Here is a 22,083-nt window from a genome sequence, read left to right as displayed (position 1 = left end):
GCTACCACACAGAGTCCTGCCACCTTCAGAAGTTTACTGATGACTCTGCTGTGGTGGGATGTATCAACGGTGGTGATGAGACTGAGTACAGGGCTGTGGTGGGGAACTTTGTCTCATGGTGTGAGCAGAACCATCTGCAGCTCAATGCGACAAAGTCTAAGGAGCTGGTTGTGGATCTACGGAGGGCCAAGGCACCAGTGACCCCGGTTTCCATCTAGGGGGTCAGTGTGGACATCATGGAGGATTACAAGTACCTGGGAGTACACTTGGATAATAAACTGGACTGGACCAAGAACACTGTTGGCTGTTTACAGGAAGGGCCAGAGCTGCCTCTGTTTTCTGAGGAGGCTGAGGTCCTTCAACATCTGCCGGACAATGCTGAGGATGTTTTATGAGTCTGTGGTGGCCAGTGCTATCCTGTATGCTGTTGCATGCTGGGGCAGCAGGTTGAAGGTAGCGGACGCCAACAGACTCAACAAACTGATCCGTGAGGCCAGTGACATTGTGGGGGTGTAGCTGGACTCTCTGGCGGTGGTGTCAGAGAGGAGGATGCTGGCCAAACTACATGCCATCTTGGACAGTGTCTCCCACCCACTCCATGATGAGCTGGTCAAACAAAGGAGTACCTTCAGCGGAAGACTCATCCCCCCAAAAAGCACCACAGAGCGCCATCAAACTCTTTAACTCCTCCCTCTAAGTGTTAGTCTGTTTGACCCTAGGTCACTAAACTGGACATTGATCATTACATCTCTGCCATACTTGAATAATTGTGCAATATTCTGTGTATTACTCCCGTGCAATATTTAGTTTTCCTATGTTAGTTTTTCCTATTTATTGATATTGATATTATATACCTCCATTACTGCTATGCAATATCTTAATAATCTCAATAAGCTACTTAACTCGACAGTACATGCACCACTACTTATTACTTATATTAATACATTGTATTATTATACTGTATTATCATCATCAACTGGTAAACCCATTTGGTACTTCACACTTATTTTATCTTATACTTATACCCACCTGGTACTTAGTTTATTTTCTGACCTGTTTTTAAAGTGTTTTAAAGTGTATTGTATTATATTTTTTGCTAGTACTTTCTCCTGTGTGCACTGACATAAAGGCGAGCTGCTGTAACAAAAAGTTTCCCTTCGGGGATCAATAAAGTATTTCTGACTCTGATTCTGATTCTGATTGTGTTAGAATGGGCTGACCAGGCGAGATCAACAAGATCATCAAGAAATTGCCGAAATTAATTAATTTTCAAAATCAGAGGGAAAAGCAAAGCGTGGAGAAAAATAAATCAACAGTGGCAACAGTATTGGAATGGCGTCTACACTCTATCCAATATAAAGTATGGTAAGAAGTGGGGGAACTAATGGGAAAGAACAAGCAACAATAAACAGAATTGGAATAGCCTGCACTTTTCATCACGGGAAAGCATCCAACAGGTCATCAGTGTCATGAAAAAGAGAGGATGGAGCATATTCTAGTCACATGCAGAAAATATACAGATGAGAGACAAGTGATGATCACACAGTTACAGAAAACAGGGCAAGTAGAGGCCAATGTAAAAAGTATATTAGAGTGTGGAGACAGTGTGGAGGGAAGAAAATGGCTGTTTGGTTTTATGAGTTGGAAAGAAATGAACATTGAGGAAGACTAAATCCAGAGGGAGGCAGTAATGAAACGCATCTATCATTACCGTAGACTGATCATTACACGACAGTGTAATTGTTGGGCTGCATGTTGGCGTGACTACTCCGTGACAGTAGGTGGCGGTAATGCACTGGATGCCAGTCATCGTTTAAACACAAGTAAAAGTGCTTGCTGTTAGCTTTCAAACTGGCAGGTGAGATAATTTGTTGTTTTATGGCAGTCACTCGTTTTTCACTCAGGGGTTATGCGGTATCTTCATCGTTATAGTTCAGATGATGATATTAGTGAATGCTAGTTAAAATGATTTTTGATGAAGAGAGCAAAGCAAGTTCGTTTCGAGGTTAGCTAGTAAGCTAACTGTAGCGTTAGCTAGCATCTCGTTTGTATAATAGCAGTGTGAAATGATCCACTGTCGCCTTAAAGCACGATTCACACATTTTATTTCTATTATCTCATCCAAATGTACATCAGTATATTCACATTTATTTCAGGATTTGTATTATGTCAGCAGGGTTACTCTTTGGAAACCGTTTTTAGTAGAACTTAGCAACTAGTAGCTGATTTAGACAATATGTGATCTGAACGTAAGTAAGATGGCAGATAATGGCATAGTGTTATGTTTTGGTCTCCTTGCTCGTTTTTAAGTTAACTAACATTATATATATATGTATATATATATATATATAGCGTTAGTAACAATGTGCACTGGGTAGCTGTTACCTGTTTTTATAACAAGCAGTACACTAAACATTATGGAACGACTTTTCATAATAATTTACTTCTTTTTGTTTAGGTGTTTTCAGAAACAATGGATCAGAAAATTCCTTATGATGACTACCAGCTCCCAGTGGTATTCTTGCCTTCTTATGAGAACCCACCAGCATGGATACCTCCACAGGAGGTATGCCACATATTAGTAGAACCAACCTTTGTTCGTAAACCCATTGTATAACTTTGACAAATACAAAGGTCTACTAGCTTTTTCTGAGGCTTTCAACTGCATCTTTAGGTCTTCATCAGGGGATGAAGATTTCTCAGTTGTCATGGAGAAGATGATAATAATAATAATATATTTTATTGAATGGCGCCTTTCATGGCAATCAGTGTTACCTTAAATCATAAAACACCAGAAAAACATCAGTACAATCAACAGTAAGACATGCAATAAGCAACATAGCTCAGCAGTGAGTTAAAAATCGAAATTGCAGTATAAAATAAGATGCAGTAGAAGCAGTTAAAGTGAGTAAGCTAGTTAAAAAAGATGGGTTTTAAGACCAGTTTTGAATTCTGTAATGGAGTCCAGTATGTGGATGTGAGGGGGACGGTAGTTCCAAAGTTTGGGTGAAGCATAGGAGAAGGCACTGGCACCCATTGTGCTGAGGTTGATGGCTGGTAGTACCAGTAGACTTCCTGATGAGGGCCTTCTCCTTCAGACTTACACTCCCCTCGCAGGGAGCGAGAGGGAGTGTAAGTCTGAAGGAGGTCTGTGAGATAAGCAGGGGATAGATTATGAAGAGCTTTAAATGTTAATAAGATTTTGAAGTCAATCCGTTGTGACACAGGGAGCAAGTGTAAATGAATCAGCAGGGGAGTGACATCTAACGTGGACTTGCGTGGAGTGTGTAATAATCCGTGCTGCAGAGTTCTGGATGAGTTGAAGTCGGTGAATACATTTGTTGGGGATGCCTGCTAGGATCACATAGCAGTAGTCAATGTGTGATGTGACCAAAACATTGACCAAGACTTTTGTGGAGTGTTGTGTTAAAGCAGGGTGTAGTCTGAAGATGTTTTGCAGATGGAAAAAGGCAATCTGGGAGACATTGTTTATGTGACTAGAGAAAGAAACGGTACTCTCCAGGATAACACCACGACTCTTAACCTGTGTAGATACAGGTAAGCTGACTTCAGCAATGGGGAGTGAACAAATATTATATTAATTCATTAATAGTTTTTGATAGTGTAGATTTAGAACCAATGAGGAGTAGCTCAGTTTTACTACTGTTGAATTTTAGGTAGTTGTTTGTCATCCATATCTGTAAATCATGTAGACAAGTAGTGAGGGTACTGGTGGGCAGAGTAGAAGTGGGCTTAGTGGAGACATAAAGCTGAATATCGTCAGCATAACAGTGAAAATGGATACCATAGTGCCGGAAGATGATGCCAAGAGGATGGAGGTAAATAATAAACAGGAGTGGCACAGATGTCATCACAGGACATCATAATATTAAGTGTGAAAATGCAGTCACGTTAACAGGTCGTATCTGGGGATGAGATTGTAACACCTGTCACTGTTTAAAGTCGGCCTCTGGTGTTGGATATCAACGCCTCCTTGATCTTTCTCTGGCTGTCCACTGACTCCTGGTCAATGACTTTGACCCCTTTTGGAGTCAATGTTTTGACCGGTTTTGGTGTTCACGAGAACTGATGTAGTTTGTTTCCCATGTGTCCTTGTCCCTGGACAAGAGACTTTATCATCACCGGAAACATTGGCTGTCAGACCAAAACTGGTCACAGCATCGACTGGAAAGGGGTCCAAGTCATTTACCAGGAGTCAGTGGACGGCCGAAGAAAGATCAAGGGGCGTTCACATCTGACACCAAAGCCGAGGATTATGTGATGCAGTTGAAAGCTCTGCAAAAAAGCAAATAAGTGGACCCTGAGTTAAGATTTTTTTGTCAATCTAATTTTTCCAAGATTCCAATATAAAGCAATTAACTTTCACGCTCAGTATATATATGTAACTTTTCTGCTGATTCACCTAGTTGCAGAGATCTCTGAAGATTTAACTCTTAATCAGATTGCTTTTAGTAAATCAAAGTGTAAGAAGAATCAAGCTCACAGAGTCATAATGGATATCATGCCATCATTCTGCTTTGTACATTGTTAGCTTTTTTTTTTCTTTGTAAATTTTTTAGCGGGTTCATCAGCCTGATTACAACAATGAGCTCACCCAGTTCCTACCTCGTACTATTGTGTTGAAGAAACCTCCAGGAGCACAGCTAGGCTTCAACATCCGTGGGGGCAAGGCGTCACAGTTAGGAATCTTTATATCCAAGGTACAGTATGTGTGTGTAATCCTGCTGTTTGGTATGGCTTTTACTGGCATCCACACTTGTTGTGCTGCTGACTAATTGTTTGCTTTTCAATTTACACATTGTGATTTCTAATGTGTGTGTGTGTGTTTGTGTGTGTGTGTATGTGTGTGTGTGATGTGTTGGCAGGTGGTCCCAGACTCAGATGCCCACAGAGCAGGGCTACAAGAAGGAGACCAGGTTCTTTCTGTGAATGAGGTTGATTTCCAAGACATAGAGCACTCAAGAGTAAGTCAGAGCAGTACTTACAAGCTGAGATCACACAGATTTTAATCAACACATTATGCAGTATCGATCTATGTAGTGGAATATTAGTGATATTGAGAAAGGAATGTTGATCATGATTCAATATATTTCCATTCACATTACATAATATTAGTAGTGTTGGGTCTTTCTCAGTGCTCCTGAACTTATTTTATCTCCCTGTGAAGGGGCAAATATCCCATACAAATAATGCCTCAATAAGGTTAGCCCACAGCTGCATTGTTGTTAACATTTTGCCCCAATAGTTTTTTATTGGTGATATCCTTTTTATTATATTGCATTAAGTTAATTGCTTCTTCCTCTTTAGGCTGTAGAGATTCTGAAGACTGCACGAGAAATACTTATGAGGGTTCGCTTCTTTCCTTACAGTAAGTCTTACTCAACAAAAGCATATCAAAAGCATGATCTCTTGTCCTGTAAATAGAGACCATATTACAGATTTGACATCTGCTTTACAATTGACCTATTTTAAGAATGATTTATACTTGTTGAGAATATACAAGGGTTTCTGGCTTGAAGCTTATAAGTTAATTTTGGTTGGTTTGGTATTGGAGAGAACTTACAGGAAAAAAAATCAAACCATGTGGGAATTCCTTAAGAGGAATTAAGATAAAAGAAATCGTCATTTGTGTGTTTCTTTATGGATCATAATTTAAAATATAGGCCTGCTTTGTTTACAAAGATTGTTGATGCAAACAAACCATCAGAAAACATAAATAGTTCAGATTTAGTTGTTGTGTAGTGTTACTATTAAGATAAGATAAAGTCGAATTTTTTTGTGCTCAGTTTGGGTGTGATAGCAGATTCCAATCTGTTTTGAATTTGTAACATGGGTCGTGCCTTTTACCATCCCCCAGTATGCTAACACTAGTATATGTTATATGGCTATCAAAATAACAGTAAAAAGTGTGAGAAAAGTTAAAGAACATATCTCTTTCTGAGGAACCAAACCTAAGTAATTTGAAGCTTAAATGCCAGCATGCTAAAGTACCCACATACTGTAGCTAAGATAACTATCTTATCTCACTGCATGTGTTCAAGAACAAAAAAATGGCTTTGGAGTCACTGAATTAGATCATGCTGGTAGGAGATTATATAATGACATCTTTTCCAGTATTGTAATGTTGTCCTCTGTATATTCTTTTATCAGACTACCAAAGGCAGAAGGAGAGGACTGTACACTAGGTGGCAGCAAAGAGCAAGAGAGAGAGGTGGACACATGTCACTACACGTCATTACCCTCCTCCCACAGACTCTGGCCTCCATTCTTTCTCAGCTTCAAGATGACTGATGTATGACTAACAGACTGATTCAAAGTCCTCCATGTAAGGACACCATATACTCTGTTATACGCTCAGTTTTCTCTCTCACTCAGATATCTGAGCACTCCGTATTCTACTGTGCTATGTGATGATTTCTACTCCATCAGGATGTATTCACAGGAAGTGAAGGAGGCAGAAGCTTAGTAGACATTTTACATCATAAATTATAGAATTGATACATATTTTCTAGTCATGATTAACATTTATAAACCCAGGATTATTTAATTAAGCATTGCCTTTATTTACTTTTCCTCATGTCCTAATTAGATGTTTCTACTGTAGTCTTAGAAATATATTTTAATCAAGTACAGAGTAGCACTTGTGTGTACTGTACACATCTGCCTTGATGACACTGGTATAAAGTAGAGACATAATATATATATATATATATATATATATATATATATATATATATATATATATATATATATATATATATATATATATATATGTATGTATGTATGTATATGTATATATATGTATGTATGTATGTATGTACACACACAATACAATACATAAACTAAGCTGCTACTTTATTAGGTACGTCTTACTAAAACTAATCCAGTCCAATACACCAGCCCGGTAATAAATCCTACTGTCATGAAAGTTTTAATGTTCAGTTTTTATTGAAACTGTTAACTCAAGATCCACTTACTAGCTTTACCTGGAGCTTTTAACTGCATATCATAGTTCTAATGTTTTTATCTAATGTTTGTCCACCCCATTTATATTAATGAGGGTAGACTTATTGTAGGACTGTTGTATTAGAATGTATGTTTTAGATAGGTGTACCTAATAAACTGGCAACTGAGTGTAAATACATGTAAAAAATGTAGATATCACTTGGATTTCAGTACACACTGACATATATGGTACAAAGACAGCAGGGCCTTATACAGTATATTGTAAGCAAATTATTGTGCAAGACTTCTGGTAGATTAAATATCACTGATCTAAATATCACTGTGAATGTACTGAACATCCAGTTTTTAAATATTTAACAAAAATGTGTAGGAAATATTAAGTTGTGTAAATATATTTCAGTGACTGCTATTATGGACCCAGAGTTACTTTAATATTGTGAAGTATTAATTTTGTTCATGTTTCATACAAGATAAGTTTTACATAAACTGCTCCTGGGCTGAATGATATTGTAGTTATTTAATGTATAAACTGTATATTTGAGGATCCAAACTGTTAAGAAGTATAACTTCCAACATGCTGTTGTAAAGTGCACAACAGCAGCACATTGCGCCCTGCATCTTAGTGTAGTGTATCTTAGCAGGATTTCGTTCCAAACGAAGACTTATCGGGTACTTTGATCATGTTGCAGCTGTAGTTCAAGATGTGCTAATCGGTACAATCAGCAGATACAAGCTTTGGCTGTAAAGGAAACCTGCATCCATTCGAACATTTATAGAAATCAGTTGAATAGCTCTGGACGTCACTGCATTACGCTAGTATACAGTAAGTTCATTTGTTTTAAACATTTGTAAATACCTGCCTGTTGCATCTCAACACTGTCTTACACTAAAAATGTTCATAAAGGGAATAACTTGGTTTTCCATCTGATGAACTTGATCTTAAAGTGTTTTTCGACATTTTTCATAATAGTACATGACGCTAACAAAGTAAAAAGAAATAAGTTTTGAACCGCAGTAACCTTTGTCTGTGTACTTGAAAATCCTGAACCACAGCTAGAAATGGACCGGTTTGCTCTGGTACAAGCAGCCAAACTTGTTCCACATTGTAGGTTGGTTTCTCTTGAGACCGATTGTCATCTTAAGAGGAACGCAGTTAATGACAGTGATTACCAAAGCATGTTAACCTTGTGAGGTTTATTAAGTTAAGTCAAGACGATGTAACATCAGATATCAAGTCTTTCCTCCATCATGATTTCATCTGAGCGTACAGTTAACTTCAAATAAATAAATAAAATAAAAGATATCCCTTATGATCATTCCAATCCTTCATGTTAAGTGATATTCAACTTACAAAATACAAACTTGCTATGTACATTTTACATGTTAATACAACCTAACTAGATTTTCCTTCTCAGAAATCAACAACTGATCTCCTTCTTGAGTGCCAATGCCAGTCTCGGGTCTGTGTAACTTATAAGAAGAATCAGATTGCATAAACTTTGATTGCACAACATCTGAATAAATACAATGAACCTTCCTGTATTACACATTAAAGAGAGAAATACAGCATAGTTGCTCACTAATCATGACTAAATAAAATTAACTAATGGTTAGCAATAAAATGTTCACATTTAAAGACAAAATCAGTAGCAAATGTAGTGATAGTGAAGTTTTGTTTTGCATGAATTTAAAAAAAACAAAACTTTGTATTTCTGAAAAACAGATTCAAAGTCGACATCCAGAGCTGCTGCACAAACCCAGAACCTTTCACCATAATAGGTTTCATGTTAACCTGTTAACATGATGTAAATGTTAATGTAACAGCGTAACTAACCATTTTAATGCGATTTAACAAAAAAAGTGTGACTATTTTAATCGTGTTAAGTTCATGTTCTGATCATTTTGATATGACATTCAACAAAGAAAAACAGTTAAGCTAAAACTATTTCTATTATGTTTTAACGAGCAATTAATTTAAAAATTCAAGAATGTGGGGTCAGAAATACATAATTTCACTTCACTCTACTTTCAACACTGACAATACCTAATCTTTCCATTAGTGTCAAATAGCCACTAGTGGAAAGCTACGCTTCATTTCCTCATTTAAAATTTGTTCATGTGCGCTTTACATAGCGGCAACTAAAAAAAGTCCATTGTAAATGTAGTGCTGTAACCATGACACATTCAAACCCTAGCACCTCTAAGACTGTACATTGTAAAAAAAATATTATTTTAAATAAAAAAAAAAAGCATGGTGGCAAACACTGGAAAGATGTTTAGCTTAGTTCAACCTGGAGTGAGGTGAATGGCAACTTGATCTGTGCTCATTTCTGTCTAGTAAGACAACTGTAAACACTTCATGCTCTTGCTCATCCCAAAAGGCACAGTGATTTGGAAAACTGGATAAAATCACAGAGAGTCGGAGGTCTCAAGTCTGAATTTGTGAGTATATATAGTCCATCCCCCAATCTCTCCCTCTTGGCTACCCTTCCTCCCGTCACTTTGATGTGATTTAACTGCTGTCTTCACTGTCATGAGCATCCACCTTGGAACTCTCATCCACATTTTCTAGCGAGTCTGCTCTCTGTAAAGACAGCTCGGCGGGGTCCATCATGGGCAGGGTGCTCTGCTCTGGGTACAACCAGGGCTTCTGGTTGGGAGACTTCAGCCGCTTCCACTCTGGGTAGTTCTGTCCCGCCTTGTGTACAGCCTTCATCACCTGGAAAGGAGTGGGCCAAAAGAGGACACGATTATCAGAGGGCTGCAGTCTGACAATGCGGATCACACCACACCTTCATTCTCAGTCAACACAGCTGTAGATAAAGCTGGTCACAAAATACTGTGCAACAGATTATGTGGCAAGCAGTTACACGAGTCTAACCATTTACAGCTCTGGCACTGTCTACATACAAGTTAGGTGTAACACATTTGCAAAATCTAAGATATTAACTAAAGTAAAGTTCTTTACATTCTGAAGTATAAAATGGCGGTCTTGCCTTTGCCATTACAGAGAGCACATACATTCTTGACTTCACCCAGATGTCAAACAAAATTGACACTGAACTTTTCCTTCAACAAATCTGGCTCATCAAACATAACCGTCCGCTAAACTGATGCTCCCATTGTTTAACTGTCTACAGTATGAGCTGCTCTGTCAGCCTGATGTTAATAAATTTTGGACATTGTAGGACATTTTATATTTATTTTTTAATCTGCCATCAGTAGTTCTCTAGACTGGAGCTGAAACGGTAAGTAGACTAACTGATTAGCTAATCAACAGAAAATTAAATCTGCAATTATTTTGATCATCTAATAATCATTTAAGAAATGTTATAAGCAAAAATGCAAAAAATTGTGGTGGACCTTTATCACTTTTCAGACACTTTATAGACAAAATGTCTTTGTTAGATACATTAATTATTTTTTGCCTTTGACCTTTTGATATTTTACCTTCTTAAAAAAGGTTCTTCTGATTGTACTGCTTATTAGCTTACTGTCTGTGATTTTATTTACTCTTTTAAAGTGATAAAAAGTGCTCTACAACTACATTATTATCATTCTCATTTTGAACGTTCACTCCTTAGCCAAAGTTGTACTTTAATGCCTTATAATGGTTTAGTTTATAGAAATCACTGTTACGAGGTAAAGAAGGTCAATGTTTCTGTTAAGGCACGAGTCTCTCAATGCAGTTTCTCACTCACATTGATACACTTTGGTCTACATAGTTTCAAACTGCAGAGGGTATGAAACCTGGGCAACGAGTTCTGCAGCAGCTCGAGCTGAGATACTCCATTGTCAGCAGCCTTACCAGGACAGGCCCTTAAATTTGGTGTCTATGGTTACCATTGTCCTTTAAGACACACGAAACCCTCACTCCCTTATGTGAGCACACACCTATTACACGCTTCTTAGTCACCTCATGGACACACACACCCCCACACTGTCAGACACACTGATACACAGTTCATGTATTTTTAACCTGATCACTCTCAGTGCTGCCGTTAACTAGAAGTAAACAAAACTTTTACCGAAAAGAGTTTGTGACAGTTGTGTTACGTTACATACCCGTGGAGCGAGAACTTGAGAAGCTTTGTTTACCACAACCTTCGGAAGAGAACCTGGAACAAAGAGAAAAAACAGCTCTGAAAATATTCAACAATTCTCACTTTTAAAAAGATCAATATTAGTGTTGGTTATGGTCTTACCTTTGGGGTCAGCATGTGAAAGGTATATGAAAGTACAGCTGTTTGGTCCTGTGGGTTTGATCAAATAGCCAGTGAGGATGGAAATGGCCCTCACAAGGTTGCTGCGAGGAGGGTATTTCTGTAGAATAATGAGAAAAACTATAATTTTAACTAAACTAAAAAAAAAAAAATCACTTTCAAGATGTTGGACAAGTTATGCAATTTGGACATGTGACACTATCATCATGGTTAAGACAAATGTAAGGATGTAAAATAGCTGTTCAACAAAAAAAAAAAAAAAATTATAATAAATGCTCACAAAACATTAAGACAATAGGTGGCAGAGATCTGTAGAAATGGCACGTTTAAAGACAGTGGTTGCTATGTGCCTGGGAGTGTGTGGAGGAGGTAGCGTACCGGGTGTTTGACTGAGAAGTTCACGATGATGTACTCGTCATCCATCACCTGCCACGAGCGCAGACTCACCACATCTCTGTTCATTATTGGCTTTGGACAAAGCCCTGTAGAGAAAAAAAACACCAAAAAGACATAAAAATCTGGTTATACTGTGCTAAGACTTCCTTCATTACTTCAGTTTTCCACTCTCACACCCTTAGACTCAACAAGCGCACCCTTGTTATGGCAATAAATACACTGGTGGAACAAGAGGCCGCTCATTTTTCATCCCTGAGTGCTTGAGCAGCTAACAAAAGTGTTGACAGAGGAAATTCGAAATGGAAGTTAAAAGACACAACAATGCATGGATGGATTTAATGGTGTAAATATGGAAGAGAAGAACTTGCTGATGGGAAAATAATGGCAGCATTTATATTTCACTATAACTCAAAATAAAGGTCAATTTTACTCTATTATTTGTAAACCATTTACAGCACCTTTATAGGACATAACGCTTAAATAAAACATTTTAGTGTCACATACACACCTTGTTGTTATTGCATCAAGAACTTGGTCAAAGTTGATTTCTTCAAAACAAATAGAAACCAGCTCTGATTTTAATGATGTCTTGAAATAGTACTATTCTTCCATTAAGGAAGTATAAAAGAATATCTTCAAAATCCCAGATCTGAGTCAAACTCTAAATATGCATTTTCCATTTTTAGGGTTTGTGTTTCTGGTGTGTAACAGGTGAAACTGACCTCATAAGACATTTTTTTCCCCAATGTACCTCGGGTTGTGCCAGAAATCCCTACTCTGCTCTAACAGGTGAAACTGAGTCAGGCCTACACTCCAGACTAGCAGGTGGGTGACTTTTAGAGGGCCAAACACGCAGAGGAATGCGATACGATTCAACAGATAGGGGTCCTCACATGAGTAGTAGCCCACATCAGCATTAGCAGAGAGCCGGGCAATATCAAAACTCTCCAACATGGCGGGGTCCCACTCCTTACGGTACTGGCCATCAAGAAGGACGTCGTACATGGTAGCAGCTGATACATCTTTGATTGTCATTTTACACTGAAACACATATACACATACACAAAGTGTTTAAAAAAATAGGGCGATGTCAAGTTCACAGCAGAGACTATAGTATAACATCCTAACAGAGCTGATTATTTCTAAACAGCGTAAAGTTAAAATCGAACTTACCTTGATCTTGTGGATTTTAGATACGTGTGTTTCTTTCTTTGCAGGAACTTCGACCCACACTTGCATCCCATTATTATCATACTTGTTCACCCAATTGTCCGTTGATAAACACTGCTTTCTGAAGTCAGCAAAGACCGCCTCATCGGGTAAAATACTCGAACGAAGAGACATCTTTGTGTATCTTTAAAAAAAATGATTCTTCTTTAAAAAACCAAAACAATTAATTCTTCTTTCCTCAAAAGAAATCTGACACGCAGAGCAACCTGCTCAGTCCAGAATGTGTGCTTGACCCGGGCGACTGAAGAGATTTGTGCACTTGTTTGCCTCTGGCGACGCGAATATATGCGAGCTGATCACCAATCAAGTTGAGCAGGATTTTTGTGTTGGAATTCCTGAGCCATTCCTTCAAACACCTCTCCCTCTGACGTCACAGCACTTCCTGAATCCAGGTGTGCTACGCAGGTGCGCGAAGAAGAAACGACCAGTCTAATCTCAGTTCAAAAGCATCGGTATTTACAGCGTCAGACAGCTGACTATAGGTCGAAACTGATACCAGGGGAAATAAGGAGTTCAGCACTGTTGTGGTGTTTCAGTGTCAGGGAGTGTGAAAGACACAAACATAGTGGGATGAGCACTGTGGGCTGCTCAGGGGTGTGGGTAGGTGCGAATTGCTCACTGTTGATGAATCCAGAGTATCATCACGACTATAAATGTTAAACAATAAAAGGACAACAGTAAACCATGAGTGAAATGAATGTATCCTCTTAACTAGGTCTACATGTAGTTTTTAAACAACTGGTTCTAATTCATTTTAAACGTAAGTTCTAATTAAATGAATACCTTCTTAAAACATGGCTAGAATGGAGATGGATCTTCCTTTGGGTATTTATTTTATTTGAACAACTAATAGCAATACAATCTAGCCTACACCACCAAAAGAGAATATAATAAACAAAAGAAAAAAGAAAACAAGTTACTGTGCTGAAAATGTGGAATTTTAAAACAAACATTAATTTTACAACTGACCAAGACAACACTTTTTCTTTTACTGCCATGTGTAGAGAAAACACACATTCATATTCAAGTAGTTGATCTAGAAAATGATAACAGTAGATTACAGGCCTGCTGGTACAAATAGGCCGATATGTTGAAAGTTGGCAACAAGATTTATGAAAGCCTAGTTCATACATTCACTTTTTAATCACATGCTTTCAGTAGATTTTGGCCAAAGATTTACAAAGTGGCAGTCATACGTGTGTGTAGTGCAAGCTCATGTTCATACTTAACCACACCTTTCTATTGTAACATTTCATGCCTGTGCTGTATTGCCTAATGAGTAGTTTCAGTCTACTTTGGCAACATGCGAAGGATTTGTCACATTCAACTCAAGTGCTGTATACTATTGATTATAGACTGTACTGAACAGAACATATGAATGATAGCATTTGAAATGAGAGAATTATGAATATGCCATACATTTTCCTACTGCAGTGTTTTATGAAGAAAGGGATCACAGATGTTAAATGTTTGGTGAAATATCTTTATTTTATTCCATGTGATAGGCCTACAACTTGTGTTTCATTAACTCTCCTTTTTATACATCAGATAATAATAGTACATTATTCACACAAACGATGCTAAACACGAGTAGACAGCATTTTTCAAATGGACAGACACAATTCAGAATAGCACAAAGCTGAGTATTTAGTCAGTCACAAGTAATAGAAGAGCTGCGTCATGTTAAAATGGTTGTTTGATGTAATTAAATACTTAAATCCATTAAATTTCTTAATTCATTTTAAAATGTTGACATTTCAAAACAAGCTGTGCTATGGCAAGTTCGTTGGTTTGTGTTATACTGTGTGTGTGTGTCTGGAGATGGTGCAGCCTTTACCTGCGACTGCAAACCAAACTACTGACTACACACACTGCAAAAAAAAAAAAAAAAAGTATTTTCTAATAGTGTGACAGAAAAAAAAAAAAGTCGCCTTTAGGTGGAGTCCCAGCAGACACGCAAATAAATAAAATAAACTTTCAACATGCGTGTCAGCATCAGTACTTTTGGTCAAGCAAAACAATGTTATCTGTATGTCCAAGTTACAAAATAAATAAAACACATAAAACCAACAGTCCTACACAGGCAATAGCAATACAGCAAAGGATACTGCAACTTCTCTGCACTTTTTACAGCAAGGGTGTTAGTAAGCGTTAGCTATATCTGAGGACAAACTCTTATCTACCACCTCTACAAAACAACTAGTGAAGCCATGAACCAGTCAGCAGGCTTCTGTTATATTTTACAATATTGTGGCTTGATTCAGTGCACAACGTTGGTGAACAAACAAGCAAGGCATCTGTGTTCTTATCCATATAAATCCTGCATGGTGAGCATGCTGCATGTTCTTGCAACTAGTGTAATCAACACAACACAAATGATCATTGAGATGGTGGGTACGTCATAGCGACCAAAGTGACAACTTTCCATCAGCATGGAAAAACTAAACACTGGCTTTTTTATTTCCTACATTAGGGGCATCTACTAACGAAAATTCCTCCTCAGACGTGTTAGTATGTGTGCAGCTAATTTAACAACATTAGAAAGACAGTTGCTATAGTTTTAATGCAGACATAGCTTCAGGTTAGTAGCTATTCTAATGAACTTGGGATGGCTTCCCTTTGATGAAAATTGATATCTATTTCCTCATTAGTTGGTTACACATCTCTTTTGCAGCACTGTTTTAATTAAGGTCTCAAATTATGTAAATTTGGTCCACTAACACACTGCTGTATTTGCTAGCTGAACCCTACAGATGTGTTAGGTATAAAAAATACCTTATGAATGGACCACTGACCCTCTTCAATGAAAAGGGTCCATTTGAGCAAAATGTGGTAGTATGATAGTTAGCAATGATGTAAATTCACTGTCTCTACTTTCTCAAAATAAGAAGTCAAAAAAATAAACTAGTTATCTGAGAAATTATTTTAGGCAAACTCTCCATTTAAAATAAAAACAGTAAAATACAATGGGCTGAGAACTCAACCTTGCAGAGTCATTTAAATAATCCCAAGCAATTTTACTTTACAACAATGACAAGAGTAACAGCACTAAGATTCCGAACTGTGCAATAACTCATGAACGGTTAGCTATGTCAGTCTGCAATCCTATATAATGCCATGCAACTGGATGAAAATCTGAACATATCATTTAACTTATTCCTTGTTTTAAACGTTTACTTTTGAACCATTTCCCCCCCCAGATAATCTGTTTCAATACAGTAATGCACATCCACACGGTTACTCTGAAAAGTCACTGAGTTGAAAAGGGAAAAAAAAAGACAGGTCCTCCATCCCAATGGCAGTGTGCCAAGGGTAGAGAGAGTGGCCACTGAGAGACAAGCTGTTGTTGGGAAGGAGACAGGCTGGGTGAGGGTGGGGTGTACTAGCATGAGCAGCTGCTCTCGGTGACAGTCATCTCTGGCTGTTTCTCCAGTTTGATGTCGATCACTGAGAGGACTTGGTTAAGCAACATCATCGATGAATTTGCACTTTTCACTTCAGTATTTTCTGCAGTGCTATCTGGCTCAGGGTACATTTTCTGTTTTCTGCAGAGTAAACTAAGAAGCACTTGTTACCAGTTTGCCAGGTTTTCTACTATGATAGCATTAAAGCCATGGCAATAGTAACTTGTATAGTATGACAACTATTTCTACTGAAAGCATCTTTAAAAAGGATACTGTCTTCTTTGCTTTTCTCTGGTGTGTTATCCATTCCAGGCAATGCAGCTGCAACACGACGGAACAGCTATAAAACAAAGTAAGAAGAATTTAACGGTTAAACACATTTGAAAAGGTCTTACTAGAATGGGAAGTAAAATGCTGTCAAATAGGGGTGGGTGATTTAGATAAAATCCTTCTATCACGGTGTATGTAGTTTTAGTGCCATATTGATATAGTACATTTTCTTGAACTTCAATTGAGAAACGGTTTCTACATAAAATAATCAGCCAGGAATGTCAATTTCATGGATACATTTTTATTGCCTCACGGTATATTCAGTCATATCACCCACCTCTACTGTCAAATATACAGTATAGACAGAAAGTGATCCACATCACAACTAGTCACTCCTAAATAAACACAAGAAGCACTTAAAGCAGTGATACAAAATGTGATTGGAATTGCTGGTTCAAAAGTGAAATGAAGGTCGCCGTGCTAACCTCCTCCACTGAGCAAATCCATTATCTTCACAGAAACATTTTGAAAGCTGCAGAAGTTTTAATGACTCAAAAACAGAAAAAACAAACACAGTAGCAGTAACTCTGTGCAGACCAAGTGAATTAATACTGCAACATCTAAAAGCAAAGCATGTTGAGGGGAAAAACACACACCTGATACAGTATGTACAGAGAATGCTAAGACATGTCATGATGCCACGAGAGGGGAAAAGGAGGTGGAAGGAGTTAAGTGTAGACTTTGATGGCAGAATTAGCTCAACTACCTTGAGAGAGCAGAATCTCTACCTGTTTGACATTGTAGCCAGTCTTTGCGCTGGTTTCAATGAACATGACATTCAGTTCTTTAGCTCTCTGCTCGCCCTCCTCCGTGGTGATCTGTCTGCTCAGGTAAAGGCAGAGGGGGGAAATGGACGAACAGACAGACATGGAAAGAAACGCAAAGAAGACAGGCCAAAAGGAGAGAAAAGAGATGGAGAGAGAAACAAAGAGAGCTCAACACAGAATCTTGTTTTGAGTGAAAAAGAGAGAGAGGTTAGTTTGGTTATAACACAGACAAACAGAGAGGAAGACAAAAGGAGAGAAGCTGCTGTGCTGAGTAAAGATGAAGCAGCAGGAAAACGACTCCCAAGATCACTCATTCATTCAACAGCCACACTCTGATCCATATAATGAATACATGGAGGAGTTGTACATCCCAGATGGCACAGGTTGGCCTCCCTGACCTAAAGGACATCATGACTGTCAGGACTATTTGTTAGTATTACACCTGCTGTTGCTGGACACCAACCTGTTTGACGTTATAGCCAGCCTTGGCACTGGTCTCTATGTACATCACATTGAGCTCACGAGCTTTCCTCTCTGCCGCCTCAACAGAAACTTGCCTGTCATGGTCCCAGGAAGGGAGGGGGGAGGGAGTGGTGTGGAGTGTGGTGTGGAGGGAAACACAAAAAAATTCAGAATGACATGGAGAAAACAGAGCAGGAAAGGGAACAAAAAAGTAAAGCAAAGAAAAAAAAGGCAAAACAGAAATATGATCAGATGATAAGAAATAAAAAATATATAAATAAAAGTACTTAAATCACTAATAAAAAGGCTGGAGTATGCAAAATACCAAGGGATGATAAAAGTCAAAATTGGATGAGATGCACTGAAGGGAAGAAAAGTGGGATTCCAGGCTTTGGAAGAGATTATCTACTACAATACTTAATGCTACCTATTTTCTAATTGTAGTAAAATTAGAATTAAAACTATTAGTCAATCATTGTAAACAGAATAAGAAAATCATCATTATAATCTTTCACACATCTCACACAACCATGTACCTTTTATCCGCCAAGTCTGTTTTGTTCCCAACAAGCATTATAATGACATCACTTCCTCTCTCTGTTCTAACATCATCAATCCACTTTGAGGTTTGCTGGAATGAATTAAGATCTGTGGAAGAAACCCCCCCCCCCAGAAAATTACTGTACACATCAACCACATGTAGCCCCAAAAGACATACAACATTTGGTATTCTAGCTGTAGTTAAAAGTGTGCACAAGCAGGTATTACTCTTCATTAAAAAAGGTAGAGCATCTTGTGTAGAGTAGTCGTGTTAGGAAGTAGAAGTATTAAGAAGAGAAGCTTGAAGAAGGAAAATGTACTTAAAGAGATTCTGAAGGTTATTAGCAGAAAGATATAAAGTAGCATCTATGCCAAGATAGTTTCCTTCCAATTGCTCTAGATTCCTACAGAAAGGTTAGAGTACAGCCCTGACTCACTGGTGATGTCATAAACAACCACGGCAATGGTAGAGTCACGGATGTAGCTGGGAATTAGGCTACGAAAACGCTCCTGTCCAGCAGTGTCCCAGAGCTGGAGCCGGACCTGAGGATTGGAGCGGAGGAGAAGAAAAGGGGAGGGAGATAAAGAGGGGAAAGGCAGAACAAGAAAGTGGAGAATAGGACAGACATAAAGGAACTGCAAGCAAAGCAGCAGAGATGAAAGTGGCCTTTTATGGAGGAATGGGGAGAATCATTCAAATGCAGCGGGGTCAGAGATGACCAGCGTGCAAATAAGACACGTACAGAATCATTATTCAGGCTGTTTCAGAGGATCTCTGCCCATGAGGTGACATCTGAAGGTATTTTCCATTATTCCTTCCATCAGTAACATATGTAACAGCATTTAGGAAGCACAGACCCCCCTGGACACTGCTGGAGAAATGCTTTAGTATCACTATGGCTGATGCAAACAGTCTAGAATATACCCTCATCATGCTGTCCAGTGGGGTTTGCCCGGATAGTAAATTTTTTTTTTGCCCTTCCACATACTAAGCGAAGGACAAGGAGGTGAGGCAAGGCCATGATACCTACTGGCTATGTCATAAACCACCACAGCAGCGGCTGAGTCGCGGATGTAACTGGGGATGAGGCTGCGGAAACGCTCCTGTCCGGCTGTATCCCAGAGCTGCAGCCGAATCTGTGGCCAGCCGTGAAATGAATATGGAAGGGGGGGGGGGCATTTCATGACCCAGCCAGGGAATGGAAGGAGAACAAAAACTTGAAATAACGATGGGAACTAAAAACATGATCACATGACTAACAAAATGAATGGTAAAATCTAGGATAATGTAAAAACAATGTGAAACGGTGAAAGGGAAATAAATGGTGGCTACTACACAATAAGTAGATGCACGCTTTAAGCTATTCTAGCAGTTTTAAAACTATGCCAATGGGAATGATGAGAATTACAATAAAATATGCAAGCTTACCGTGCGATCTTCTAGGTACATGGTTTTTGACAAAAAGTCAATGCCAATTGTTGCCTGTAAGACAATCATTGCATTAAAACATTGTTATACTTGCATAACGTCTGTATCTAAGAAAAATATTAGACAAAGGGCCGCATTGTTTCACAACATTTTAACTTGTCATAGTAGGAACGGCACAGGCAGAACTAAAAACTTTAACAATTGCTCTGTTCCATTTAAGTGTTCCTTATACCATGCCAATATGTCATCACACACACTATCAAAGGATCTGGAAGATCATGGTACAGCTAAGGAGTCATAATGTCTGTTGTCAGAAATGTGTTTTGGAACACAAGATATATTGATTAGAATGCACTCAATCAGTGCCATGGCACACTAATTCTGTGTCATATTGTGAAGAACATATGTTATTACCTGGTAGGTGTTGTCGAAACTGTCATACATAAACCTGGTGATGAGTGAGGTCTTCCCAACTGTACAAACACAGCAACAGACACTTTAAAGATTTGATCCTGGTAATCAAAGACCATAAGGCCAAAACTCCTATGTTAAGATTAAATACCCAATTACCTCAATTCTAATTTCATATAACAGGAAGAAAAAAAAATCAATATTACTTCGTGACAGCACAGTGTGAGTAAACTCCTGTAGCTATTATCACTGATGCAATGTGGACTGCTGAACCCACACGCTGAGCTGGCATATGGGTGGAGCCACAATATGAAAATTAAAATGGCTTAACTTTTCACATTTGTTTAGTGATGAGAGACTGTTACTGACTTATTAGATAGTCACCCCTAAAATACAAGCACGTATAATAATGTCAGTGTTAGTCCTTGTAAGCTGACGTTAAATGGTCGGGGGAAAGGCCGACAGGTCTGGACCCACTGGCCGACGTGGCTCTGTAAGGTAGGAAGCTAACAGCTAGTGAGTTGAAAAGCGTTACACTGACAAACAAGGATAAACTTAATTCCCTTCAATTATACGGGATTTTCTGTTTTAAGCAAATATTCGTAATAAACTCTTGACAGCTACATTGGGGGTTCAATTAGGTAACGTTATAGTGAACGTTAATATTTGCTAACGTTACTGCTAGTGTATTTCACCCTAGCACAGCTAACTGCTAGCTAAAAGTAGTTAGCCAGCTACTGTTAGCTACAGTTACGCTAGTTACTTGATGCTGATGCATCACAAACTAATGGCCACAGCAAGGACAATGTCCATTGCTTTAATCTAACAACAAAACAAACTGTAAATCACAAGTGATAATTAAAATAAACGGTACCTCTACTTATTATTGGTTTTTATCGTTAAGATAAAGGGCGAGATGTTTGGCTAGCTTAGCGATTACCGTTAGCTAGATATGCAATGACATCATCACGAGTGAGAAAAAAATGTTATGTCGATCATATTTTTGTCATCTTACTCTCTCTTATACATCCTATTGACAGTGAAATACTAACATCTCGCTTTGTATCATCACTGGCCGCTGATATGATGATGATTGATGCTAACTTTATCCTGCTAGCCAGCAGCAAACTAGCTGGAGAAGCTAGTTAGCTACGTTAATCTTAGCCACTTCTTCTGACATATTCATCACATCCGACCAAATTAACACCTGGTTCAAGTACACCGTTTCCTGCTTACCACTCTGTTCTCCCAGAAAGACGAGCTTGAACTTTCGTAGAGGGTTGCCAAACTCTCCGCCGCCGGTCGTGGTTGACATTTTGTCAGAAAATAAACAGCTAACTAGCTGACTTGGCTAACAGTTAATGATGTGCTGTCTAGACCGGAGAGGAGCAAGTAGTGTGTCTTTATCCTGCACAAGCCAGCGTTATTGTTTTCTTAAACGTACAGAAGTGAAATAGCGCAACCAAGAGGCAAACGTTGAGAGACAACAGACATTGCAATGGTAACATAATGCCTTATTGTGTGTCCATCTTTTAAGATCTATTGCTATTTCTCTTATGTGTCGAAAGAAGAAATTTTTCATAGATTTTGTCTAGACAGAAGGAGTGAACATTTACACACTAGGCCTACTGGAATATCTCTCAAGCACAGTTAGGTTAGTCAGATTTAGCTGCTGATATTTTACTAAAACTTGGTAAGATAGTGTGTTTGGTGCTTTTTTAGGAAACACTTAAGTAAGAGCAAAAATTAAAGGAAAAAGCAGACGAAGAGAAATACTCTCCAAAACAATGGATTTCTATGTGAGTCACAGTTTTGGGACAAGAGGACCATGTGAAAGCCGCATCAATGTGAAGAAAAAAGATGGCTAGTTTTATACTATCTTTAGCTGTATGATTCAGAGCAGT

At 38.4% G+C, this 22,083-nt stretch overlaps 3 protein-coding genes across 8 annotated transcripts; 1 reads left to right on the top strand and 2 right to left on the bottom strand.

The window, feature by feature from the left end:
- The first annotated feature begins 1,723 nt into the window (after window positions 1–1,723).
- pdzd11 (PDZ domain containing 11) lies at window positions 1,724–6,708 on the top strand. Of its 2 annotated transcripts, none has more exons than XM_044205524.1 (6): window positions 1,724–1,858; window positions 2,459–2,566; window positions 4,581–4,721; window positions 4,887–4,985; window positions 5,329–5,389; window positions 6,172–6,708. In XM_044205524.1, exons 2-6 carry the CDS (start codon window positions 2,474–2,476, stop codon window positions 6,204–6,206), a joined length of 429 nt encoding a protein of 142 aa, XP_044061459.1. In that variant the 5' UTR covers window positions 1,724–1,858; window positions 2,459–2,473; the 3' UTR covers window positions 6,207–6,708. The 2 variants fall into 2 exon arrangements, with proteins under 2 accessions (XP_044061459.1, XP_044061461.1); XM_044205526.1 differs by lacking the exon at window positions 1,724–1,858 and adding an exon at window positions 2,229–2,249.
- A 1,453-nt stretch (window positions 6,709–8,161) lies between these two features.
- On the bottom strand, window positions 8,162–13,254 carry stard14 (START domain containing 14). Its single transcript, XM_044205518.1, has 6 exons — window positions 12,780–13,254; window positions 12,500–12,647; window positions 11,589–11,692; window positions 11,193–11,310; window positions 11,053–11,105; window positions 8,162–9,706 (listed from the first exon to the last, which is right to left on the bottom strand). Exons 1-6 carry the CDS (start codon window positions 12,948–12,950, stop codon window positions 9,500–9,502), a joined length of 801 nt encoding a protein of 266 aa, XP_044061453.1. The 5' UTR covers window positions 12,951–13,254; the 3' UTR covers window positions 8,162–9,499.
- A 1,051-nt stretch (window positions 13,255–14,305) lies between these two features.
- Window positions 14,306–21,631, bottom strand: rab41 (RAB41, member RAS oncogene family). Of its 5 annotated transcripts, none has more exons than XM_044205522.1 (8): window positions 21,416–21,622; window positions 20,183–20,241; window positions 19,769–19,822; window positions 19,371–19,476; window positions 18,336–18,447; window positions 17,299–17,392; window positions 16,514–16,580; window positions 14,306–16,283 (listed from the first exon to the last, which is right to left on the bottom strand). In XM_044205522.1, exons 1-8 carry the CDS (start codon window positions 21,492–21,494, stop codon window positions 16,219–16,221), a joined length of 636 nt encoding a protein of 211 aa, XP_044061457.1. In that variant the 5' UTR covers window positions 21,495–21,622; the 3' UTR covers window positions 14,306–16,218. The 5 variants fall into 5 exon arrangements, with proteins under 5 accessions (XP_044061457.1, XP_044061456.1, XP_044061455.1 ...); XM_044205521.1 differs by lacking the exon at window positions 19,371–19,476 and adding an exon at window positions 18,777–18,882 and having other exon boundaries at window positions 21,416–21,620; XM_044205520.1 differs by lacking the exon at window positions 17,299–17,392 and adding an exon at window positions 17,801–17,894 and having other exon boundaries at window positions 21,416–21,611.
- Window positions 21,632–22,083: the final 452 nt, after the last annotated feature.

This window comes from Siniperca chuatsi, linkage group LG8 (genome assembly GCF_020085105.1).
Source record: "Siniperca chuatsi isolate FFG_IHB_CAS linkage group LG8, ASM2008510v1, whole genome shotgun sequence".
NCBI classification, from domain to species: domain Eukaryota; kingdom Metazoa; phylum Chordata; class Actinopteri; order Centrarchiformes; family Sinipercidae; genus Siniperca; species Siniperca chuatsi.
Note: the sequence above shows the minus strand (reverse complement) of the source record. Positions and strands in the feature narration are given on the sequence as shown.